The following is a 24,788-nucleotide window of genomic DNA, read 5'->3' as shown; positions in this document are numbered from 1 at the left end:
TAAAAATGTAACGCTCATTTATCAACTAACTATCGGACTGCTGTTATATAACATTCCCCTGCGGCGAATGTTAAGTTTAGTGTGCCCAAACTACTTCAATTTAATTTTAGTTTTGGTATATTTAAAATTTTAGAATTAGATTAGAATAAATATTTAAATTAAATTAATATTTTTTGGCAAAATAAATAATTTTTCTTCGGCGATTCTACTATTTTAAAGCGCTAGGCAGGGCAGGAAAGAACTACTTATTGGAATCATTTGAAAATAAATTTTTTCTAGCATTCCTTGAAGTTTGGACTGCACTGCTTACTTTCAAGCTATCTGGTGTTCTTAGTTCGATACCTCATTGTTAGTGTAGCCCTGACATCTGCGATTGCGATAACAAAAAAAAAAACGTGCGCACGTATTTGGATTTTGTTGGTTTTGATTTTTGTTAAAAACTAAGGAAAATATGGCCAGCAAAGTAAAAAAGGAAGTGTCGTGCGACATGTGCAGCAGCGTTAACGAGGCGAAGCAAATTTGCACTGCCCAAAAGGCTTTTGTGGGCAGAAAATTGATAGACATTCTCGCCGCCGTCTCCCACAGAAGCGTGAGTTAGAAAAGGCGGCACTCTGAATTCCCAATTTGACCCCTTCTTCTATCCCCTTTTTAGCTGCCGGCCAACTTGCCGATCAAGGTATGCTTCCTGTGCGCCTCTACTTTGATGTCCACCCTCTGGAATGATCGAAAAGATTCAAAAGTTGGTAGATGAATGCCTTGCCATAGCCCCCCAAACAGAGTAAGGGTACCAAGCCGTCGGAGAAGGAAGAGTTGACGCAGGTAGTGGAACCAAACGAAGATGAGGTGGGAAACTTTGTGGATCTTACCACAGAAGCCGAGAAGCCGGTAAAAAAGAAGAACAGCACAATTCGTCAACGCAGCAAGTCTATAGCTGCCTTCCCGGCTACACTCAATCCTCCAGCCCTTGATGGCATCAAGGGTTCGCCCAAGAAACCCGCAGCCACGCCAAAGAAGAACCTGTCCCGTATTCTTGACGATGACCTAAACGACTCGGTAAAGTTGACGCCCGCAAAGGAAGTTTCAACTAAGAAAAAAGCTTTTCTGCAACTTTTCGGCACCGGTAATGACGATGCCAATGAAGTCGAAACCGAAAGCGAGGAGGATGAGACCACCAAGGACCACCTTGTAATTAAGACGAGAGACTTCAAGTGCAAGCTCTGCGAGTTCGAATCGACAAACCCGAAACCGTTCAAGGAACACCTGATCAAAGAGCACGGGCAGATGCGTCCGCGTATATACAACTGCACTATTTGTCCTAAAAGCTTTGGTGTGATGAAGACCATGACAGAACATTTGAAAAAGAATCATGATGCCACTAGTGAAAGCATCGCAAAGGCAATAGAGTTGGGAAAAAGGAAAACGGGAGCGAAGGCAGGAGGCAAGCAAAAGTCCGATTCAAAGCTAGATGAGCGCAAGGTTCAGAAAAAAAAATCAAAAGATGTAAAGGCTAAAAAAACAGAGACGGAGGAGGACACTGAGATTAAAGCTGCCAAAAAGGCGAAAGAGGTGAAGCCAATAGAGGAAGGAAACCGTGAGACAGCTAACGAGACCCAAGAAGAGCCTAAGGTTGCTTCCTTCAAGGCCTTAAATGAGTCCTTAGTAAAGAAAAGGCTTTTCGAAAAGGTAATCGATTCGGATTACACATTCGCCGTTAATGGATCCAGTGCTTCCACTCCAAGGGCTGACTCCGCAGATTTTCAGTGTGACATCTGCGATTGCGAACTGACCACCGCCAGGCAGATGCAAGAGCACATGAAGAGCGCCCACGGCGTCGATAAGCCTAAGATCTTTAAGTGCAACATTTGCGAGAAGAGCCTGACTACCAAACAGTCGTTAAATAAACACATGACCCTGCATGGCGACGGAGTTGAAGTGGGAAAGTCCAGCAAGCGAAAGATATTGCAAGAAGTGGACGTGGTAACTAAAGCTAGTGTTGAGAAGGACAACTCTCAGGAAGATGATGAAGACGATGAGGGGCCTACAGAGGAAAAAAATATTAAAGGATAATATATCCCAGAAGGATGATCTGATGCCAGCCCCTCAGTCTCCCGCTAAAAAGGCCAAAAAGATCAAGAACAGCTTGCTTGACATATCTGTGGCCTCATCAAACGGAGAATCGCCATTAAAAACACAAAAACGTAAACAGCATGACAAATCGGATGGCTTGTCTGAGGACACTCTCGATTCCGATATCCAGCTGATCGAGGAAATAAACCATAATGTCAAGCCGCACAAGAAGGCCCGCCTGGAGTCATTTAGCGACTCCACCGCGGACGAGTCAATCCTTAGCTGCGACCAGTGCGGCAAGTTTGTCAAATCGCGTCAACGTCTGGACTCACACATTCTGAAGAGACACGGCTCTCAGTTAAAGTGTCCGTCTTGTAAGAGCAGCTATAGCAACCAGCTGGACTACGTGGCCCACTTCTCGGAATGTAGCGCCAGCGATAGACTGCCCTGTGGCGTGTCGATGTGCAAGAAGGTCTTCTCCGAGGCCAACTTTCTAAGCTCACATCTGCGCAAGCGCCACAAGTGCGAATAGGTACGCTATTTTCGTATCATTAGTTTAGGTTATATATAGCTAATGTACAATGAAGTGCATTTTATGGTAAAATGATTAATGTTTTACGTGAAATGACAATGGGCGAGTACAAAAAACTGACTTATGCAATGTACTTTAACATGGATACATCTTTTAAATTGTTGTTTTTTGCACCTTTTTCGAAACAAGTTTATTTTGTAAAGGATCAACCTCATTACATAAGAAGAAATCCTAAGGAAATCAAATGCCATTTTATGTTTCTAGCCTTAACAAAACACACGACAATGGAAAATACTATAAGATTGCATACAAACATCATTTTGGGATCGTATGTACTCACCAAGAGTATGCGAATCCGATTCATCATACAAAATTATTGTGAATTGAATATTAAACTGTTAATAAAAGACGTCAAGTGACTACAAATTTTACGTTTTCTTATACATTTATTTGTAACATTCCCCAAACAAAAACAAAATTAAAATATCATGTACGCGAAAACCAACAATATGCGAGAGCCATTTGCTTAGAAGAGCAGAAGAATTGAATACAATACAGACCTTAAATATGGGGAAGTGTTTATGGTTTCTCCACAGGAGTTCAACAAGAAGGGAGAATTGGAAACAATATTGTCTAGTTACACTTTTCTACTTAATGTAAACGAGATGGATTCTATGATGAGTTTTCGGAGGTGGGAGAAGTTGGATTCAGGATGCTGGCCTTTTCAAGTCGACGCCACCTTGCCATGGATCTCGGCCTGGGCCACCTTCATCACCTCCAGAGCTCCCCGCTGGATCAGGTCCTCGGCCAGCGTCTTTCCCAACTGGTTGGCCTTCTCGTAGATCCCCCGACTGTAGCAGGCGTGCTGGTAGAGACCGCAGAACAGGTTCTGCACATCCTCAATGAGCACCGATTGCTGCGGCGTAGGCTTCTCCTCATCGGCATAGTCGAACATTTGGACCGTTTTTTGCAGAAACGGACACTTGGCCTGGGTCTCATTTCCATTGTCTTTGACCGGCGCCTCTAAACCGCTGCCCTGATGCATCGCCGCAAATGGACACTTTGCTGATGAAGTGGCCACGTTATCGACCTCATCGCCAATGCTGCTGGCATTGCTAGCTCTGCTGCTTGGTGGTGTGGGCAGAATGTTAGCTGGAGCCCCGGCCACACCTCCCGTCACTGGACACTTGCCTGCCTGGGCATAGGACACCTTGATCTCCTTGTTTACATACGGACATTCGCCCATAAAGTCCTGACCCACAGGCATTTGTAGCGGGCAATGAGCAGTGCTGGCAGCTTCATTTCCGTTGTCATTGTTCGCGCTTGAGGAATCCCCGGAGGCAGCATGAGTCACTGGACACTTGGCGGGTGCTTTTGACTGATTGTGTGCCACTGGACACTGGCCCATCACATCCTGGCCGGCCACTAATCGCAGCGGGCACTGCCGGAAAGTTGTATTTCCATTGCTGGTGTCGGCATCGCCTCCACCTTCGTTTCCAAAAGAACCAATAGCATTGTTATTGCCAAGCACTGGGCACTGACTTGCCAGATTAGAGAGCTGCTCCACACTGTAACCGGAGAGAGCCTCGCAAGCGGCCACATCCTCGCAAATCACCGGCGGACTTCCCTGCTGGCGAGGGCTACTCGAATTGGAATCAGAGCCAGAGCTGGGACTGCCGTTCCTGGCACGTTTCGTGGCTGGCGGAGAATCGCAGCTGCTGCTGTTCTCCTCCTGCAGCTGATCGGTGCTCTGCTGGGCACCTCGTTTTCGCTGCTCCACCTCCGATTTCTCCTCATTTAAGGCACAAGCCAAGTGATTTCGTATCTCTGTGACGCCATCCAAGCTCCAAACGGCGCCGGTGAGGGAGAGTCCCACCTCCTGACTATTTCCGTTCAAGGGTTCGCCCTTTAGGTTACTCCAAACTGCCACTGGTGCAGAGCAACCTCCTCCCAGAGTCTTCAGGAAGCTCCGTTCTGCCAAGATGCGGCACGTTGTATTCAGGCACATTAGTTTCTGCAACATGGAAAGCACTTGATCGTCATTGGCCCGACACTCCACGGCCAGGGCTCCCTGTCCAACAGCATAAAGTAAGTCGGTTGGCTCCAGCACCTGGCTGATGCGACTCATCCAGCCCATTCTCACCAGGCCTGCCTGGGCGAGAATTATGCCGGAGAACTTTGAGTCGGCGGCATCCAGCTTGGCCAAACGAGTGTTTAGATTTCCTCGGATGTCGCACACAGTCAAATGGGGATACATCCTCCGGATCTGAGCAGTGCGACGAAGAGACGAAGTTCCTGAATAACAGAAATGGTTAGTTATTTGAAAAGATGTGTATATAATCTTCGAGACTTACCGATCACACTACCCTTAGGAAGCGAAGCTATCGTGTGGCCCTTAAAGTTCTCCCGCAGTACCAGTGCATCACGGGCATCTTCCCTTTCTAGGACGGCTCCGATGGCCATTCCTGTAGGCAATGCGGTTGGTAAATCCTTGAGCGAGTGCACCACGAAGTCAACACCTCCGTTACGCAATGCGTCCTCTAAGTCACGGGTAAACAGGCTTTTCTCTCCGATCTTGGGAAGGGAAACGTTTAGGACCCGATCACCAAAAGTAGACATGGTGTCTGAAAAAATAAACGTATGGAATAAATTAATCGCTTTGTTTATGGTTTTTGGTATTTCGCTTTAATAAGAACATCGTTGATTATTACTTTATATGAATTTTTATTATTATTTACGTTAAGAGAATAATTTTAATATTCAAACAATCTGTATGATGTCGAAAAGCTGTATACCAATAAAAAAGTCAGAAGCACAGTATCTAGATAAAAAAAAACATCTTAAATTGATCACCTACGGGGGGTGTTCCTATATATGCCGGTGTTATGTCATCGTCACCTGATAAGGGTCCCAGTAACAGTAGCTTCCCAAGTATCTCAACTTTATGACGGCAATCAATCGAGACATGCAAACGAAATCTATCTTCCCAACTTCCCCTTCTTCCATTATGGACACGCAACGATAATGTCTTTTTCAAGTGCTTTACTTATCGGACCGAGAATAGAATTTGAATAACTGTACATATCGAAAGAGGATATTGCGTGAGAGGTTTGGAATATAGCACTAGCCAAATTTCGTTTTAATGGAATAACGATAAGGCAACTGAACCCCTACTAATTCAACTAGATTGCGTTTGTTCGTGCTCGCTATGCAAAACCCATTAATTAAACTGACTCATCGCAAGTGCTATAAACATATTTTATAAACTGGCCAATCTTATCGGGTTCAAAGGTACCCAACATGCCCGTTTAAATTATATTTCAACCGATTTTCCCACTGTGTCGACAGAAAGCGCGAGTCTAATCGGAAATTTTTTCGTTATCGGTGGCAGAACAGCAGCGATCAGATACAACCGGATCTCATACTACCAAAACATAAAATATTCACGTAATGGCAGAGCTCATGTGTACACAACGCTTATCACACCTTTTAAATCGAAAAACGAAAAATAATAGTTGTATAAGTGACTTTAAGTAAAGTATTCAAAAGCCGAAGAAAGACCAAAGATAAAACTTTATATTATTATGGAAAAGTGGTTTCAATAAAACATTATGAAAGACGGGTTTTTAATTTTTGTTTTTATGAAGTCTGATAAAATACAGATTTAATTTTTTTTACATTTCTGTTGAGAAAAGTATTATAAAATATATTTCTACCTATAAGAAAGGCTATAAATGATAAATAACAAACCAGTTTAGATCGGTACCTGATGAAAACAGTTATAATATTCAATACTAATTCATCACCCTTCGCTGTTCGTTTGTAGGTTTGTGTGGCATAACATTTTTCGGCATTCGCCCCAATCTTGACGACAACAGACATTGACATTGAGCAAACTTTGCCAAATGGCACGTGGGCGGGAGAGAGATGATGAAAGAGCGAGAAAGCCGGGAGAAACTAGAGAGGCCAAAAAAAAAAACAACCGATCATATGCAATTCTTTTTTAACAATCGCAACATTTGTTTTGACCACTATCAACATTTGAGATAAGCCATTCGGCTTAGTCATGCTTGACTTCGAGTTTCAATATCTCTTTATGCAGCATGAGGTTGCTGTTTACTTGGAATTCCCTTCCAGTTTAAACATCTCTTTACGCGACATGAGTTTTCAATTTCCCCTCCAGCCGGAATCCCAATATTTATCCCAACTTTCACTTACGGATCTCAAATTTCTGCTTGGGATACAGCTTTTGCAGTCGGCCGATGACATGTTTGGTTTGAATTAGAGCCAGCTGTAAAGAGAGGAGTTTTAATTGATTAATTGACTGTCTTTTTAAATGCTAAATGCAAATGAACCAATAAAATAGAGAGAAAGATAAAGTGGCGCACTCAAATCGCAAATAACCGAAGTATGTACATAATTTCAAATTTAAATGCCAGGTGGCCTTCGCTTTAAGCACGATCAAAGGTGGCACAGTGCAATTAACACAAAAATTATTAAAAGGCCCAGCTTAAAATCAAGTTTTGGAATGGAGTCAAGAGAGCGGTACCCCCAACAAAAAAGCACAAAACAATAAGCAAGTACAGTACGGGCACAATAATATAGACTTATGGAATAAAGCCTTTGAATTTTAAGAAAAATGTTTATTTTTAATTTGCTCAACACAAGTTTTTACTGGCAATCGCTTTGTATGCCAATTCTTCTTGCGAGTGAGTACTGTATAACACACATACCGCAAAAGTGCGTGTTGTTGCTATTGCGAATTGTGTAACAGTAACCAAAAAGCAGAGCAAGTACAACAACTACGCCACGCGCAGAGCAACAAGTCTCCCACTCTCAAAAAAAACTCTTGCATAAAAGGGTGTGGGGTACAGAGGGAGGAAGTGCTAGGAAGGGAGGAGGTAGCTCTCGAACAAAATGTGATTGAAATTCAAATGCAATTCAAAGCGGATATATGTATGCACATATTTTGATTCTTGACGTCTACTTACCTCACTCTTTCGCGATCCAACGCGTATAACCTTTTCCTGCGTTGACATTATAACCGTCTTAAAGTTTTGCTAATTAGGATTGCACAATAACTGTTTATGCTAGGTTATTTGTTCGTTGTTGTTGCAAAGTGAAAGTGTGCGCGAGAGAGACAGCTTTCGGGGTCACGTTGGCAGCCTCAAAAAGGAGCGAGTGCGAAAGAGAGAGACAGCGCGGGGGAGCCTTGATGAACGATGAATGAAAACGTAAATGCACGCACTATTCAAGACACATAGTTGAGTTATTGTCACGTTGGCTTTGTACTAGTCGGTTGAAAGTCCCAATTCACGAGCTTTACTCCTTAATTTTTAGGTGCTGGCCGATACTACGACCGAGCAAAGAGCAATGACAAAGTGTGACCGCGGGCTGCCCGTTAAAATATACGAAGCCCGAACATGGTTGCCCAATGTTTTGGGGCACTTTGGGGCTATCGCCAATTACTATACGAATATTCTTAAGGGAAAAATTTAACTTTTAAATAGGTACTCGCAACTCTCTTGGGACGTTCAAACTCCACACTAAAAATTAATTTTAAGTTTATTTTAAATACATGACTTAAGATAAGCCATGAAAAATACGTATTTGAAAAGTAATCAGGGCAACTCTGATTTCGATAACGAGTGCGACCGCGCTATAGATATCGGTATCAGCTGTTGGGGGCAAATTAAAAACAAAGAGGATGCAAAACTAACAACAAAGGGACTATAAAATGTTTCTGGTAATAATACAAAAAATAATCATGTAAAAGGCCAAATTTAAACAAGTTTTGAACCCACCAGTTCATCAGCCGTCCCACGCGGACCCTAGGAAACCGTATGCAGGCGGTTCGTGAGCGTCTGGGTGTGGATTTAGCTGATCAACTAGACGCGCTGCATCGGAATGTGATGCGCACCGGACTAGTGTCCACGCAGGAGCTCGAGGAGGCGTTCCGCAAGACACGCGACACGGATCACAATCCAAATCGCTTGAATCTGCTTTGGCTACTCGGAATCGTCTTCTTTATTATGGTGGCCACACCGGTTTTCTACGAGACCATCTCGTTCCTGCTTGGCGTACGCTGCTTCCTCCCCAACAACTATCTGGTCTGGGAGGCCACTCGCCCTATCAGCGACTGCGAGTTCTGCAAAGGCGTGAAGGCTCCCCTAATCCTGGATAATCTCACAATGGAGGAGTTCGGCCCGCATGCCTACTCCTCGTTGCCCATCATTGTGAAGCGGGCGGTGGCTCACTGGCCAGCACAAAAGCAGCTAAGCTATGAATACATCAAGGATTTGTACGACAGTGTGCCGGGAGCGGTGGAATCGGACTGCCCGTTCCTGCACTTCAACTCGGATCTCAAAACGCTAAAGGATGTGTTTGCCATGTCCACAGAGCGGTCGAATTTAAGTCAAGGAGGGCCCTGGTTCGTCGGCTGGAGCGTCTGCCAGCCGGCTGTCCTAGCGGAGCTTAGAAAGCTATACCCCCGCCCACACTTTCTGCCTGTCGATGCCGAAATGCCCCACACGGATTTCATATTAATGGGCTACGAGCAGGGAGCTGTGATGCATGTCAGTCTTCACCAAAAATGAAACTTTTTTAAACTGACTTCATTTTTTTTCTTTTAGCTGGATTACATTCCTCGCCTGATGTGGCAAGCCCAGCTGAAAGGCAACAAGAGCTGGTTTCTAGCACCTGCTCCTGAGTGTGATCACCAGTGTCAGCCATTCTCTTTTTACGTAGAGCCCGGGGATGCTGTTTTGGTGGACACGCGTATCTGGTACCATGCCAATACCATCCCCAAGGGTCAGTTTTCGCTGACTGTTCAGTCAGAGTATGGATAAGCCCCTTTTAGAAACACTAGAATTTAAAAATTGATATAAAAGGGAAACGGGAAAGGGGAACTCAAGAATATTGCCGTATTAATAGGCCAGAATTGTTCTTTAAACTTAAACCGCCATTACTAGAGCTATCGATTACCGATAGTTTAGGCGGAAGCCATTTAAAAGAGATGATCGGAAAATATAGCGTCAACACAAAATAAACAATATGGAAACCAATGTAGATTTCAGTCAGATATCTGCCAAATTGTATCAAAAATATCCGCAGAATGTGAGAAATCTGAAGGATGTGTGTGTGAACAAGACTGTGATGAAACCGGGGGCGTTTTTTGACAGTCTGCAGAAAATGATGGATGAGGAGGCGGCCACCACCACGCCCGCGAAGGATCTGGGCTCAGTGGCTGAGTATGCGGAGCTGTTCAAGACCCTGGAGGAGTACCCGGCCAACCTGCAGAGGATGCCCAAAAAGCGTGAGCTGCAGCGCACTAATTCGACTATTCTTCGAGGAGCGGATGAGTCCGTGGCCATCAACACCTCCAACGTTTCTTTAAGCCTAACCCGTTTGGAGGAACAGCGCAGTGCTGTTGATGTGTACAACGACTTTAAATCCTTCCAACGGAAACTGACCAAGATCTACGATGAGGCCGCGTCAATTACCTCCACGGAATCCATGTACAAACAAAAGCTGGCGCAGCTCCACGGATTTGCACAGCAGCTAGAAAAGCTAATGCCTTCAAGTAATGAGTCCCCGCCCGGTGCTTTTACACTTGAGGAGCACAAGAAACTTGAAACCATTGCATCTAACATGGAGCAGCTGAACTACTTGCGATCGAATAGCCTCCAGCTGCCCAATCCTATTGAGATCCTTGCTAATGGAAGCTTAGCCGCCCGCCCAGAGATGTTTGTCGAGGTGCTTACCTATACTCTTCTGCAAATCAGCAGCTATAACATGGTATAAAAAAGATTGGAGATGTTTAGCTCTTACCGTTAATATAAAATAAAATGTAACATGGATATTTTTGTTTAAAATTATGGCTTTTTACACGATTAAACTTAGGGAAACTTATATTTCTTAGGATGAATCTTCGCTGGCATCCTGATCCTCCTGTAGGCTTCTCATTTGACCAACGGTGTCGTAGAGGGCCACAAGTTTGCGCACGGAACTGCTGAGGCGCTCCACGCGGTGTCGGTAGGCAAGACAGCCATCGAGGACGCTATAGTTCTCCTCCCGATGATCGCCGCTCATCATCAGCAGTTTAAAGTTCTCCAGGATCTTGGACAACGCCAGCTGAGACTCCGGCGTAATGTGGTACACGTTTTGGGTCTCCGTCGGCCCTGAGTTTTGAGCCAGAGCCTTGCAGTTGTACTCGACGTGTAGCAAAGTGTTGTTTGACCTCTCCATTATTTCGTCTATCTTCCCCATCTGACGGTGCATAGACTGCCGATTGGCTGCTGCAATATGCATATAGCAGTCTTAGTATTGATAATGTCATAAACTAATTATATTTACCCATTCCCGCCAACATTTTGTCAACTGCGTCCGTCATTTTAAATTTCTTTTTTGTTTACAAACAGAGTGACCGTCTTTGGATAATAAAAGCTACCCTTTAGTTCTAAAAACAACCGAAATAATCGAGGTATTGGTAATTCTATCGAAATTTGAATTTAACTTAACGCCAATTTTCCTATAAATCATTATTATTAAAAAACAGGTGTTTGGTTTTTAATTCAATAGAATCAACCATCAATGCAGATTGCTTTTCCATTTATAACACAAGTTAATTTAACGTTTGGTTTATTCAGTTGCTCAAATTGTATTTGACTTGTTTTCTATTTAAATTTAAGTGTAATCTTTAATGGTTTGCATTACAATTACAATTTACTCGTACACATCCTCCTTGTCGGCGACGTACTTAATAATGTCGGCAGGTTTAAGCAGCTTCTCGGCATCAGAGTCGGGGATTTCGAAACCGAACTCGTCTTCCATGGCCATAATGACCTCCACATGGTCTAAGGAGTCCAGTCCCAAGTCGTTGATGAAGTGCGAATCAACGTTGAGCTGAAATTGCAAGACATTAGCATTGTATATATGAGGGCTATGAGCTTTGTTCAGTTCTCTGTGGCGAGTATTTCACTGGCAAAGGCAATATGTGGCGTTTACCTTGCTGGGATCGATCTTGTCGTAGAGCTTAAGCACGAGCAAGACGCGCTCATTGATCAGCTTCAGCGAAAGCGGCGGTTTCGCCGAGTATCTGCGCACCGATTGCGTTTGCCAGCGAGCTCTGCACTCCTGGTTGGTTGGCCCAAAAGAAAAGAACAAAACACAGACCAAATTAGTGACGCTTTGGAAGTGAAAAGTTTACCTTCTCGGCTGTGACTTTGTCGTAGGCAGAGACAACCTTCAGCACGCGGAACTTGATGTCGTCGATGGTGCTCTTGACCGAGTAGCTGCGCACACCGAATTTCTGCCGATTAAAATGCGATTAAAAATCCTAGTTCAAAATAAATATTTTTAACAGAAAATATTAATTTCGAAGTTTTTTGTCCAGTCAACAATTTAAAATGTTATCTCCCTTAAAATTACTTTTTTTTACTGTATTGTCAGAGTTTCCCCTAGCCACTTTAAACTGTAGTACTATCAAACACATACACGGGCAAGCACCGGTGTTGCAGGTGTATGCGTGCGATAGAAACAATCATGTTTTATGCAAAACAATGTGATGCAATCGATTCTGGTGGTTCGACAGCCACATGGCGAGAGCCTATTACACTTGGGAACTTCGGGATAACGTTTGGAGTCTCCTCTAATTTGGAATCCCATCGCTTGCAATGAGGTTAGGTATCGCATCGATCCTGCAAAGTTGTTCCCATGGGCGACTGCTTACTTGGCTTAATTGGCTAGTCATGGCTGGCACGGCGAGCCTGTGCATCATCCTGGAAGCCTGTGACTGGACGAGGGCACCGGAGGCGATCCTTCGGGGGGCCAAAGTCGCCGCCAGTCGACTGCAGCTACGCGCGATCTGTGAGAACGACATCTCGGTATTCCTGCAACGGAAATGCACCCAAGTTAGATTCGCGGTTTTCCGGGCGGTGCACAAGTGGAAGGCACAATTATTGAGCAATATTTACACTGAGTTTTCCTTTTAAGATTATGTAAAAGTTCCGGAGCAAGTGAATAAAGCAGTGTACCCAGATAGGCAGAATTTTTACCTCAAGAACACCAAATTTTTAAAATCCTAAAAAATCCAGTTTTGCCTGAATTGTTTTCCCAGCCCTTGGATAAAACCGGGTTATTGGTTGTGGACTGAACTAGGAAAAAACCTTGATTGAATTATCGGATTCGACCGACTTATCGAAAAAAAATGATCGAACAATCGAATGGGCGTACCATTTAAAAAATGACAAAACAAGACATAAGACCTAATAGCCACGTTTAAAGTTTTCAAGAAAGCACGTGAGTACAAGCAATACACCCAAAAATGATAAGGACCCAAGTGATATACAAACTGTCACATATTTATAGGTATTTTTTTTATAAACAATATACATTTATCTGGAACACCAGTTATATAAAATCAAAATTACACAACTCGTTTGCACTGCAGTAACAAAAATACATAGGTACAATATAAATTACACGAATATAACAAAACAAAAGTCGTTTGATTTAAAGCCACTTTTCTGTTGAAAGTCATAGTAAATTCCTTATTGCGTTCCAATCTGCAAAAATATTTGAGAAATGAGGTCAGCGATAAGAGGTTTTTTCGTCCTAGAGTACCGTCACTTACAATAACAAGATGGCCCTTATCACGAACCACTCCTGGTTCGGCGCCGGTTTGAATATCGATGACGCCGCCCTTGCCCTTCACCACGTTGTGCTCCAGCCTGAAAGGAAATACACCAGTTAGAGGGAGATCCTCTTAAGATAATCTTCGAAGCACTCACGAATCCCTGTCCACAATGGAGACGATCTGGGCCGTTCCCACGGTGTCGATGATATAGGTGCTGAACTCGATGATGCGCGGAATGATTAGAATCAGGTCGCCCTTGTCCTTTTTCAGCTCGAGCGGAATGCGGATGACCATCAGGTCGTCGTTGTGGTTCGTAAGCGTAAAGTCAATCTTGTCCAGCGGCAGTCGGTGCTTCTGCTTGTAGCTCTTGCCATCCAGGACATAAACGGCCTTGTTGCTCAGCAGGATGAAGCGGTCGCGCGACTTGTAGCCGTGCCTGTCGAACTTGGTGCAGAAGGTCTGGTACTTGAGCTGCTCGCTGCCAAAGGTGCTGGCCACGAAGTCGTTGACACCCTGGATGTGCTCCTTGGGGATGCGGTCCTCCTCGAACCAGGTGGGCACACTGGCGGCGTAGTTGTTCTTCTTGCCCTTGAACACCTTCTCGGCGAGCACCTTGAGCTCGAACCGCCTCTTCTGCTGCGGCGTCAGCTTCAGGCGGTAGATCCTGGCCAAGTGGAGGCGATGCAGGCGGTGCAGGATGCCGGAGGCCTCCTCACAGTGACCCGGGGCGTGGGGCCAGCTCTTGTCCAGCACCTTGGTGGGCAGCTCCTTGGCCAGCCGCAGCAGCCACATCCGTTTGGCGTTGGCAATGAAGTCTTCGTTGAAGCCGTTGGGAGCATCGTTCCTCGTGATGAAGCCCTTGATGAAGGCCCTGATCTTGTCGGCGGCCTCCCTGCGCTGCTTGGCCGCCTGCTGGGCCAGCTTCCTGCGACAGTAGCTCTGCAGGACGATCACCTGGGCACGCAGCTTCAGGTAGCGCCTCCTCTGCACCAGTCCCTTCCAGTGGGCCTGGATGATGGCCGCAATCTCGTGCTTCTTGGCCTGGTAGGCGTCCTCCGTGTCGAAGAGCGTCCTGGGCCAGCGGATGAAGAGCTTCGTCTCGCCCACCTTGTACTTCTCCTCGTCCCAGCCCAGGTCCTTGACCAGCTGCTTGACTCCCTGCTTGGCGCCGCCGGGTCCCTTGTAGTTCGGCCAGGTGGACTTGCTCAGCGACTTGTAGCGCTCCAGGAAGAGCTCGTAGGTGCGCCGGTAGGCGAAGCCAGCTCGCCGTACCCGCAGGTTCTCCATCAGGCCCAGGTACTTCACCTGGTGCAGCACCAGCTCATCGTCGAAGACGCCGGCGGTCTGCAGGTCGTTTGGCTTGATGCAGCGAATGTAGCTGGGCTCCTTGCACATCAGGATGTCCATGAGGTTGTTCAGCGAAGCCCGGAACTGGGTGATGGCCGTGTCCGGGCGCTTCAGGCTGCGCAGCTCCTGCTCCGGGAAGCAGCTCCTCACAATGCCGTTGCCCGCCTTGCTGAGGGTCTCCTTGAGGTCCCTGAACAGCAGATCGTTGTTTTTGTCCAGGAAGCCGTTCACACTGTAGGTGACCTCGCCGGCGTAGTGCACCAGGCGGAACTCGTCGCGCAGCATGATCTTCTTGATGTGGGCCGGGGCTCGTTCGTGGCACACGTAGTGATGGTGCTGGGCCAGCTTCTGGGTGAGCTTCTCCAGGAAGGTCTTGTCCGTGGGCTCGCCCGGCCGCAGGCACTCCTCATCCAGGATGGAGATGATGCCCTTGTGCTTCTCCTCGATCAGGTTGCAGATCACCTTGTTGTCGAAGTACTCCACGGGTATCCACTCGATGCCCTCCCTCCTGTACTCGTCCTGCTCCGACTTCAGGGTCAGCTCGATGAACAGCTGCTGCAGCTTCTCGTTGCAGAAGTTGATGCAGAACTGCTCGAAGCTGTTCTTCTGGAAGATCTCGAACCCGTAGATGTCCAGGATGCCCATCACGTTGTTTCCGCGCGTTTCCTTCGCCTGCAGCGAGATGTTCAGGCGCTGGACCAGCCACGAAAACAGCCGGTCGTAGACAGCCTTGGCCAGGGCGTCGCGGGCATAGATGGCCAGCTCCTGGTTCAGTGGCGAGGTCACCACATCTCCTCGGGCGTCGATGGTGCGGTGGGTAAGAGCCGCCTCCAGTTCGCTGGCGTTCACGCCCAGCAATCGGGCAGCGGTGACCACAAGGTCGCGGCTGTTCACCTTGGCGTTTCCCTCGACCTCCTTGAAGGCGATGTTGCCCAAGTGCAGGATACTCGCCACAATGCCGAAGATCTCGCGCTGCTCCTCCTTGCTGAAGTCGATCACACTGAGGGCCTGCTGCACCTGCTTGAAGTTGTCCGCATCGTTGATGCTCGTCACGCTGCCTTTGAGCTGATTATTATTTAAATTTGTTATTATTTTATGTATCATATTATATTATCTTATGACACCGACTTACCCCATCGGTCAGGTAGCTATAAGTGTCCAGAGCCCGCTCCAAACGCAGCTCCTGCAGAAGGGTCTCATCGGCGCCAGCCAAGAGCTGGTAAAAGATGTGGAAGTTCCGCTCGCCATTCATTTGGGCCACCACACGCGACTTCTCCAGCAGATAGTTGAGGATGTTGCCGCCGACCGGAGCTCCCTTAAAGTCGAACTGGATGTCCATGTACTTGCCGAACCGGGAGGAGTTGTCGTTCCGGTTGGTCTTGGCGTTGCCGAAGGCCTCCAGCACAGGATTGCTCTTCAGAAGCTTGTCCTTGACACCCTCGACAGTCGTTTGATTGCCAGAGCAGGCGGCAATGAACTGCAGCACCTTCTTGGAGGCCTCCGTCTTGCCGGAACCACTTTCACCCGAAATGAGCACGCACTGGCCACGGTGCTCCTCGATCAGCGAACGGAAGGCATTGTCCGTCACCGCGAAGCTGGAAAGGAATAAGGGTTACTTAAGTAAATTGGTTATGAATATTATTAAATGAAATACTCACACGTGTGGAGGCATCTCGTAGAAGTGCTTGTTCCTGTAAGCCTTGACATGGGCATCGGAATAAATGGGCAGCTGCTTGTAGGGATTCACAGAGATCAACACCTGGCCAATGTAGGTCTGTAAGATCGGATAAATATATAGATGATTTCAAACAGGAAAGTATATATGTATAGTTTACTCACATAAATCAGGTTCTCCTGGAAACGCTTCTTCAAGTTCTGGATGAAGGCCTCTTCGCTTTGGTAGTTTTCAAGGAGCACAAAGTCCTGGACGCCAGCACGGTCCCGTTCGTGCAAGCCCGTCTCCATGTTGGGTAAAGTATTAAAACTGAAACGGATCGAGAAGAGTACGTTACAGATCGTCTAGAAAAGATATACTACTTGAAAATTCCCTAAAAAGTTTATTGATATTTTTCCAACTTCCTGAGAAAGTCCTCTCTATAAACTCTTATCGCCCACGTACTTAATCGTACAGCCCGTTCGAAAAGGTTGCCATGTTTAACCGCCACGATTAGAAAGAACCTCTTGAAAGCAATCATAGTAAAGACCCACAGAAAGCCCAAAGCCCCGTAGATAAGATTTAGGTGAAGTTTATAGGGCATACGAACTGTAATTTATAAAAACCCTGCGGAAATTAAGACTTCAGCAGGGAATGACACTGACCCATGGACATTCTCTGTTTTAGCCATGACTTCATCAGACATATCCAATAATACTTTATCTGCGTGCCAATGCAATCCAATCTTTGGTATTTATAGAAGTATAGAAATAATGGTGGGCAGGTGCAATTCACCTTATCAATGCCATATTTCATGGGGTTAGGGGAGGAGGTAAGAGTCGGCTTTATTGGGTGACTGCTTCATTTCTACTGATACGCGGCGGGCATATCCGTAAAAGAAACGATTATGCAATGGAGTTAGCGTACAGAAACACTTTAGCTGATATAACCGATCTCAGGAGGTAGTCTTTAGGGTTTATTTGGCCAAGGTTTCCTCAATAAAAGCAGTTTCCAAAGGGCAGTTAGGTAATAAATCCATGGTCAATCCATCCATCATCCATCTGTACCTGGTCATGGTTATTCGATTATCCTTATTCCTTTTCAATTAAGATTATTCCACAACACTTGGGTGCACAGAACTGGACGGTGGTATTAGTAGAATCTCTGAAGGAGATATCAGATGTCACGCATATTCCGCCCTTTGACGGCTCCGCTGGCAAACTAAACCGATCCGCTGGCAGCTGAAGCGTTTTAACCATCAATACTTCTCTACTCTACATATCAATTGGCCTCGTCGCTGTTTCGTAGTTGTTTCTGTATTTCAGTTGTTTTTTTAGTCGGCACATTTATCAACGATAATATACCTATGGCTATGAGGAGGAGAGCGATGGGCGGCCGCCAATCAGTCCCCGATTAGATAGGGGCTTTCGCGAATAAACTCGGGACCCGATTTTGAAAACCATGACATAAAACGCAGCAAAGCAAAGAATTCCGGAGCAGGCATTCGGCGGATCCAGTATCTGCGATCGCGATTAGTCTTGGTCGTATGCGTCAATCCTGAAGTTCTACACTGGAGATGACTCCATCTTGAGTGGTTCAAGATATTTGCCATGAATCACAGTCGTGAAACAAATATGTTTGCAACACATTTTTGAGCGTGAGTAAAAAAAAGTAGCACTTCTTCTTTTTATAAGTGCTATTAATCAAATTTAGATAACAACTGTTTATATTTTTTTTAAGCGCCGAGCTTTTGTTTCTTCTTGTTCTTATTTACTTTCTACCATATAAATTTGTATTTAACTCAAATAAGAATTTCTTAAAACACAACACCCAAAATAAAAAACTTATTTTACAAGTTATTCATTATTTCTTAAAACAGATCGGCGTGTCAATCTTGCTGTGGGCTTTTTATAATTTAAGATCAAATAAGACATTATTGAATGAATCATGAAAATATTAACTGCTGATACGCAAGGCTTTCTTTTATTCCGAGATAAAATTAAATGGATTTTTACAATCACTTTTCACATTAATTTTGCTTACTCTTCGTAATCCATTTCGAACCGTATTTGATTTTTACTGTCCATTAGGCCACGGGCCAAAGATTGAATTTCAATAAACATAGGTGAATAGTATTGGATGTACTTATATGCTTTTAAAAATGGAAAGAAAAAAGATAGTTCATCACTTTCACTCAAGATGAAAAACTGCTTATACCGAAAATTTTTCAACGGAGCCAAAATTTAAGAACTTATTGCTTTAGAGATTTCTAGATGACTGACCCGCTTTTGGGGGATGCCTGAGTCAGAATTCCGAGCCCCAACTCAGAGAAGTACTCGATTGCACATTAGCACTGTGTTATCAGCTATGAGTACGCTAAATAAGTCATTGCCGAATGCAAACATTGTAAGTTCACAGACTCGTTTCCAATTGATGTCGATATTGTTTCGGTCTCCATTTCATTACATCTGCTCTTGCTCAATTGGAAATTGGGTTCGATGGCGTGGGGAAATGGGGAAAAAAGCGAGTGCCTCGCTAATTACAAAATGTTTGCCGGCGGTTCGAGACGGGAAGACTTCCCAGGAATTCTCGAAGAGAGCGGCAGACACGTCCCAGTCTTAAAGGCCAAGCTTATGGCAAGTCGATGTTTGTCACATAATTGTTTAATTGCACGTAGGACAGATTGATGTGGATAGCTAATCATGTCCAGCACCTCACAGAAACGTTTTAAATAAAGGTCGCCGTCTTTTGCACTCTTTTTGTTTTATTTTTTAATCTATCAAATTGTCAGCCGCCTAAGATTGTGCTACGTTTAAGGTATCAATAAGTAAAAAAGATTAAATTAAACCCAATATACAAAATAAGTACATAACATATATTATTATTTTGGATATATTTTAATGAGTAATCAATGTGTGCCCATTTTGGCACGCAATTATGTGTCTTAACAAACGTTCAGATATTGTTATGATAAGATAACTTGTTAGGGGTTATTAATAAAATTATAGATATGTATACCTTGGTGGTTTTTCATCGTATAAATAAGTATGTCAATAAATATTCCAATTAAAGTATAGAAGTGGCTTTTTTTTCAAGTGAAAATAATAATAATAATAAATAGTAAAACTGAGATTGCAAATTTGAAAAGCTGCTTGGAACGATAAGGTTTTATATACTATTTTAAACGAATGCCTTCTAACTTTTTATAAACGGGTATCAAAAGCCATTGACTTTCCTCTCCTTTTTATGTTTCCTTAGGGAGTCGTTATTGTCGGCTTTTTTATCCACATTTTTTATCCCCACTCAGCCTGGTAATTGAGTGAAGAACTGGTTTCTCCGATCCAGAAATGCTCCACCATGTGATGTAATAGAGAACTCCGGCTCTTAGTGGAATCAAACAACTCGTAAACATGTCTACGACACCCGACCCATAACGGAACTCCAAAACATGATCCCACCCAAACGAAAAAGTGCTCAAACTTTTAATCTCACACCGAAAAAAAATTAGAATTCAACATAAAACTTTTAGTTCACGAAAGGAAGTTGATTTTGTTTCAATTATCTTTAAAAGAGAAAGAAAAATAAAAAATCTTGGGGTATTTATATTTATATGAAAGAAGAAGGGAAGTAAAAAGAAATAATATTGCTTATAGAGATTAAATATTTGTATACGCAAATATCTAAAAAATTCTTCAAGCATATTATTTGCTTTCTTGATTGCAAATGCCCAGTTTTTCTTCAGTGAAATTAGCTTTCATTATAAGCATACAAATGACGTCATATATCAAGTAGCTATATCGCGGTATATTGAACTCTTCGGGTTGAGTTGAGAAAATGCAGGGCTGGCAGAACGATTAAAGAATGGAGAAGGGCAAGAAGTGGGAAGATACCACAAAGCCCCCATCGTCATATGCAAATTAATGATCGCAGTTATTAGAACGGTGCTTGATCGATCCGAGATCGAGTTCAAAACGAATAAAAATGGAAGAAAGAAAGCCAGCCCAAATTTGGGCCACTCGCCATTAATAGCAGCTGCATTGGTTTATTCTAATGAGAAAACCGGGAACAAGATGTGAGATTACCGGAGTGGGTGCATCACCGGCTCTATAAAAGGGAACTGCAGCTGCAGTGGCCAGGTTATTCGGAAGACGAACATGGACCGAAGAGTGACAGCGATTTGTTTGGGTAAGCGTGGTCTTTGGTTCCTTGATAAGGCCTTCTTAATAAAAGAATGCATCCTTGCAGCTATCCTGCAGCTGGGGGGCAGTGCCCTCTGTTTCCAGGACAAGGCTCCGGTGCAGACGAGCCTGATCACCGGACAGGCCAGGAACGACAAGCAGCAACAGGTGCTGGACGATCCGCTGGGAAGTGGTCGCGGCATTGATGAGCACCTGCTGAAGACCATTGGTAAGGGCGGCATCAAGCTGGTGATGGCATCCGGCACCCCGACGACCACACCGAAACCGTCAGTACAACATCATTACTATTATCCACCAGAGGATCAGCAGCATCCGCGCCAGTACGGCTATGGTCCTCCGCCGCCTTGGTCTCCGGGTCCGGCTTACCCGCCGCCTCCTCCGCCCCCACAGCGTCCTTGGGGCCCACCGCCTCCTCCTCCGCCGCCAGGACCTCAGCCCTACAATCCCTACTACAATGGCTACTACGGTGGTTTCGGCGGTTACGGCGGCTTTGGCTATGGTGGCTTTGGCTATCCTGGCTATCCTGGCTTCTCCGGCTATCCTGGCTATCCGTACTACCCCTTCTATCGCTCAGCGACGGTCGGCGATGTGGATAACCAGTTGCCCGGTCCCGAAGGACTTACCCCCTCCGCCATTCCTGGCGTTTTTCAGGGCAGGGCCGTGTTGTCCCAGAACTTCCTCGAGGGCAGGAACAGCGCCAACATCGTGCCACTTTATCACCTTTTGCAAATGGCCAGGGCTTAAATACTGTCAACGAATCCTTAATAAACAACTGAATGAAATATACACTACACATCGAGACTTGTTTAAATTGGAAAATTTCTTATGTACAAATTCCCAATTTGGATTTGCGAAAACGTAAGTAAATTACACCAGTAAATTTACCTATGATAAATAATTATAAAAGTAAGTCGAACATAAATAGAAAAGTTTCCATAGTAATCATAAACAAAATAGAACCCTAATCAACTCAAATGAATCAAGAATGGATCACTAGACCTGAAGAGAACCCAAAAAAAGGCCGCTGACCGAAAGAAGCGATGATCGAATTCGTTTAAACGATCGTCATGCCATCGCCACTTCTCGCACTCGCAAAGACTGGAAATTAAAATTCAAACTTCGCAGGCCAAACGCTTGACTTGTCGAGGCGAACACAAAAAACACAAAATCTGGACTCGCGGCAGCTGAGTCACCCGCTTTTGGGGACGAGGTTTTGGGGCCGGTTCGAGGAGATCTTGCCGGCATCTGTGACGCATGCCAAGTCTCTGGGTCTCGGATAACCATTAAGTATTAAACAATCACCGAAGGCATTCGCCCGCTGTTTTCTTAGCTCATTGCAAGCCATAAAAAGCGTCAACAGCGGCTGATCTTGAACACGATTTACTGGCAATTGCAAAAAGAAAAATGTGCTGAAAGTCGTTCCCCTCCCTCTGCCAAAAAAAAGGTCTCGTTTTTTACCTTTTTTGTTTCTGGTTTCGTTTTGAACCTCTATATTTTTTTTGCTCGCAAAACAGACTTTTTGCTCGTACTCACGTTGAATAAGAGTTGCGGCTTGGGGCTTCCACGAAAAGCCCTTACTTGACACTTTACCGAATTGAATAAACCCGAGGTGCGATGTAATTGGGATCCCAACACGAGCTGACGCTCACTCCTCCATCAAAAGAAATGAAATGGAACTGCTGGCTCTGGGTTCTTTGGGGCTTCGTCAATCGAAGTTTTATGACAAGTGGGGATTTTCGCTTTATTTGCTGTCGCTTAGGTATATTTATTTCTGTGGAGCATATGACAATCTTTCGGTTTATCGCTTTATAAATTAAGATCTAAAATATCTCAATTTAGAATTTGAAAAAAAAGTAAGGTAAAAGTTGGATTTAAAGCCGAAAAGTTATCCCCCTCAACTTTAATCTTTTTAAATCTAAAATCCAAAAAACTTGTAACATACTATTACGAGTAATCTTAATCTTTGTACTTAAGTCTGTTGGTATATTAATTCGACCTGTTTACTAAAACCAATTGTTTTAAATCAAAATATAGGATAATCTGCTGTTTACTCTACTCTAAAGTGAATACCATTATCTCCATTCATAAAATAGGGCATACAAATTGTCAGCAAGTTCCCATTGAAGTCTTGTGCCAATCTTTCGTGGAAAAGCGATTTGCTTGGATGGTTATATAGACGTTTATAACAATCGCCCGGGTCTTGGCATTTCCCCTTAACTTTGTATCTTATCAAATCACCGATTTAAAGACAGTATGCGTAAAAATGCACCCTGTATCTGTATGATCAATAGCCATATCAGTAACATTTGTTGAACCCAGTGAAAAGATAACACGACCGATTCCGATAAGAGAAAGTTCAAGTTTGTCATCGAGACACGATTTGAACCTTTTTGGGTGGGTGTGGATCGTTATGCTCACAAGATTTGGTTATGTTTTAAGCGGCACAGTCAAATCACCACATGACAAGGCCCGGCGATAATAAATATCGCAATTACCCGAACCAAAAGGCGTGCAATTTTATTTCCTTCTTTGGTTCTTCGTTTGTTCTTCTGTGTTTGTTTGGCTTGTTAGTTGGCACAAACTTTGCATTACATCATTACCAAATTAATCTTTTGTTAGACGCTTTTTTTCTCCCTTGCTTTTCCAACTCGTTTAATTTGGGTGCCAAGTGGAAGGCGATGACATTGAGGGCAACGCTTCATGCCTCCAAAACAGATCCAGAACAACACATTTTGGTTAGATAACATTACCATTCAATTTAAGTAGGGTCCAGGTATTTGACTAACTTTTTTTTGAGTGTGGAGTTGGTTATTGTTATTTGTTTGTATTGAAACAGCTGCCAGATTTGGCGAATCATTTGGCTTCGTTTCTCGATCCATTGCAGTTGGTTATTTAAGCGGCTTATGGCCACTGTTTTCAAAACTGGGTCAAATTAATGGAGGGCCGTCAAAGTGTGGAAATGAAATTGAAATTTGATACGATTTCAATTGGTCAATTGGAGGGGGATGACGAGACATACCCTATACATATATTAATCGCGAGGTACTGATTACTCATAGCTCTTGCAGTATCATACGCCCTGTTGACCCTCTTTGTGTGGTTCTGTTTGTTCCTGCTATAAAACCTGAGCAAACAAACTTATCCCTGTGGAGTGAGGGAGACAGACAGGTGGACTCCAACCACCACATTCTCAGGGGGCCAGTATGTGGTAAAATATGAGCGTGTGTGGAAGGAAGAAATCCCAGGAAGCGGACAAAAGAGGGAAAGAAAGAGCAAAATTGAGGTGCCTAAACGCTCGCTTTATTAGAGGAGCATCACCATAAACCAGATCTCCTATTCGTTTTGCGGTTGCCCAAACACAGAGAGAAACTTTGCGCCTTTATAAATTGCTGTAATTAATCAGATAATAGTTTTTGTGTTTTTATTTTGAGAAATGCACACAAATTCAGTTAATAATTTGAAAAATAATAAAACTACCCACAAGCTACCCAACACTAGCACAAGTATATACTATGATTAGAGATCGAGCTTTAAGAGGAAGTTTTAGGGGTGTTTTAAGGATAGAATATATTTGAAATACATTTTTTCTCTCAGTGCATTGCTGCCTTTGTGGCTCTTTTTGTGATTTTATATAGCTTTTGTTGCGTTTGGTGTCCAAGTTCAAATCGTGCAAAGGAAAGAAAGCAGCGGAAGACGCTGCAGATCACGACCACGGGCAAACCGGCAGAACCGCTTTTTTCGTATTTATATCTTCAGTTTTTTTAAACCTCATGTGCGTCTCATAATATCGCTGTTTTTGGTGTCTGCTCCGGTGCTCCGGACATTTGTTAGCTGTCAGGATATGCAAAAATTGCGATCGTAATTGATTTTATAGGCCATCTCGCTGCAGTCGTGGTGGATTAAGAAGTTTCAGCTGTCAAACGCTTGATAAATGGCTAGCACATTTGTAATCGGGGGGCTAAGTACCCATAATTTCACAAAACTTGTCGCCCGAAGTCGTTACTTTTTGTTGTTGGGGGGCTCTACCTGTTTGAATTTCTTTTTCGATGCGGGTACCGTTAGCTTGACCCGGCACAGGTGACGGCACAAAAACGTAAACCGCGAACTTGTTGTTATTGTCGTTGTTTATAATTTTTTTAAATCGAGGCGATAGCGGCATATAGTATTCGACATCAGTCGGGTAATGTTAAGCACCGAACGCACAACGCATGCAAATGAGTTTCCAAAAAAGTTCTCGACGGAGAAACAACAAAGTTAACGAACGATTCCGCGCGAACGCGCACCTTTGCCAAAGTTAAAACTCAACTGACTTCGGTAGTTTCGATTTGCCGCCACATTTGCGCCCAGCTGTGC

The 24,788-nt window shown here is 44.3% G+C and overlaps 8 protein-coding genes across 14 annotated transcripts; 4 read left to right on the top strand and 4 right to left on the bottom strand.

Moving 5' to 3' along the window:
• The first annotated feature begins 67 nt into the window (after positions 1 to 67).
• On the top strand, positions 68 to 3,025 carry LOC108100482 (zinc finger protein CG2199). Its single transcript, XM_043207732.1, is given in 6 exon segments — positions 68 to 79; positions 280 to 420; positions 422 to 589; positions 653 to 739; positions 793 to 2,057; positions 2,059 to 3,025. Coding segments are annotated over 6 exon segments (2,214 nt in total). The 3' UTR covers positions 2,600 to 3,025.
• On the bottom strand, positions 3,026 to 8,011 carry LOC108100483. The gene is made up of 4 exons (XM_017204417.2): positions 7,591 to 8,011; positions 6,818 to 6,890; positions 4,954 to 5,223; positions 3,026 to 4,894 (listed from the first exon to the last, which is right to left on the bottom strand). The coding sequence occupies exons 1-4, from the start codon at positions 7,636 to 7,638 to the stop codon at positions 3,324 to 3,326; spliced, it is 1,962 nt and encodes a 653-aa protein (XP_017059906.1). The 5' UTR covers positions 7,639 to 8,011; the 3' UTR covers positions 3,026 to 3,323.
• A 220-nt stretch (positions 8,012 to 8,231) lies between these two features.
• On the top strand, positions 8,232 to 9,663 carry LOC108100484. The gene is made up of 3 exons (XM_017204418.2): positions 8,232 to 8,345; positions 8,407 to 9,174; positions 9,232 to 9,663. The coding sequence occupies exons 1-3, from the start codon at positions 8,337 to 8,339 to the stop codon at positions 9,445 to 9,447; spliced, it is 993 nt and encodes a 330-aa protein (XP_017059907.1). The 5' UTR covers positions 8,232 to 8,336; the 3' UTR covers positions 9,448 to 9,663.
• Positions 9,641 to 10,473, top strand: LOC108100485 (augmin complex subunit msd5). The gene has a single exon (XM_017204419.2). The coding sequence runs from the start codon at positions 9,653 to 9,655 to the stop codon at positions 10,400 to 10,402; it is 750 nt and encodes a 249-aa protein (XP_017059908.1). The 5' UTR covers positions 9,641 to 9,652; the 3' UTR covers positions 10,403 to 10,473.
• On the bottom strand, positions 10,418 to 11,062 carry LOC108100486 (augmin complex subunit msd1). The gene is made up of 2 exons (XM_017204420.2): positions 10,955 to 11,062; positions 10,418 to 10,896 (listed from the first exon to the last, which is right to left on the bottom strand). Exons 1-2 carry the CDS (start codon positions 10,989 to 10,991, stop codon positions 10,517 to 10,519), a joined length of 417 nt encoding a protein of 138 aa, XP_017059909.1. The 5' UTR covers positions 10,992 to 11,062; the 3' UTR covers positions 10,418 to 10,516.
• A 160-nt stretch (positions 11,063 to 11,222) lies between these two features.
• Positions 11,223 to 12,699, bottom strand: LOC108100148 (acyl carrier protein, mitochondrial). Of its 3 annotated transcripts, XM_017203904.1 has the most exons (5): positions 12,574 to 12,699; positions 12,330 to 12,489; positions 11,823 to 11,909; positions 11,606 to 11,734; positions 11,223 to 11,503 (listed from the first exon to the last, which is right to left on the bottom strand). In XM_017203904.1, the coding sequence occupies exons 2-5, from the start codon at positions 12,477 to 12,479 to the stop codon at positions 11,324 to 11,326; spliced, it is 546 nt and encodes a 181-aa protein (XP_017059393.1). In that variant the 5' UTR covers positions 12,480 to 12,489; positions 12,574 to 12,699; the 3' UTR covers positions 11,223 to 11,323. The 3 variants fall into 3 exon arrangements, with proteins under 3 accessions (XP_017059393.1, XP_017059392.1, XP_017059391.1); XM_017203903.1 differs by lacking the exon at positions 11,606 to 11,734 and having other exon boundaries at positions 11,808 to 11,909; XM_017203902.1 differs by lacking the exon at positions 11,823 to 11,909.
• A 240-nt stretch (positions 12,700 to 12,939) lies between these two features.
• Positions 12,940 to 24,747, bottom strand: LOC108100561 (unconventional myosin IC). Of its 4 annotated transcripts, none has more exons than XM_017204537.2 (7): positions 24,462 to 24,747; positions 16,422 to 16,566; positions 16,241 to 16,356; positions 15,715 to 16,177; positions 13,390 to 15,647; positions 13,233 to 13,329; positions 12,940 to 13,164 (listed from the first exon to the last, which is right to left on the bottom strand). In XM_017204537.2, the coding sequence occupies exons 2-7, from the start codon at positions 16,545 to 16,547 to the stop codon at positions 13,150 to 13,152; spliced, it is 3,075 nt and encodes a 1,024-aa protein (XP_017060026.1). In that variant the 5' UTR covers positions 16,548 to 16,566; positions 24,462 to 24,747; the 3' UTR covers positions 12,940 to 13,149. The 4 variants fall into 4 exon arrangements, with proteins under 4 accessions (XP_017060026.1, XP_017060027.1, XP_017060024.1 ...); XM_017204538.2 differs by lacking the exon at positions 24,462 to 24,747 and adding an exon at positions 21,969 to 22,090; XM_017204535.2 differs by lacking the exon at positions 24,462 to 24,747 and adding an exon at positions 18,280 to 18,485.
• LOC108100562 (collagen alpha-5(IV) chain) lies at positions 20,317 to 21,228 on the top strand. Of its 2 annotated transcripts, XM_017204540.1 has the most exons (3): positions 20,317 to 20,421; positions 20,482 to 20,643; positions 20,734 to 21,228. In XM_017204540.1, exons 1-3 carry the CDS (start codon positions 20,391 to 20,393, stop codon positions 21,177 to 21,179), a joined length of 639 nt encoding a protein of 212 aa, XP_017060029.1. In that variant the 5' UTR covers positions 20,317 to 20,390; the 3' UTR covers positions 21,180 to 21,228. The 2 variants fall into 2 exon arrangements, with proteins under 2 accessions (XP_017060029.1, XP_017060028.1); XM_017204539.1 differs by having other exon boundaries at positions 20,482 to 21,228.
• Positions 24,748 to 24,788: the final 41 nt, after the last annotated feature.

Source organism: Drosophila ficusphila, unplaced genomic scaffold, assembly GCF_018152265.1.
Source record: "Drosophila ficusphila isolate 14025-0441.05 unplaced genomic scaffold, ASM1815226v1 contig_286, whole genome shotgun sequence".
Classification (NCBI taxonomy): Eukaryota; Metazoa; Arthropoda; class Insecta; order Diptera; family Drosophilidae; genus Drosophila; species Drosophila ficusphila.
The sequence above is the reverse complement of the archived record's forward strand: the minus strand, read 5'-3'. Positions and strand labels throughout refer to the sequence as shown.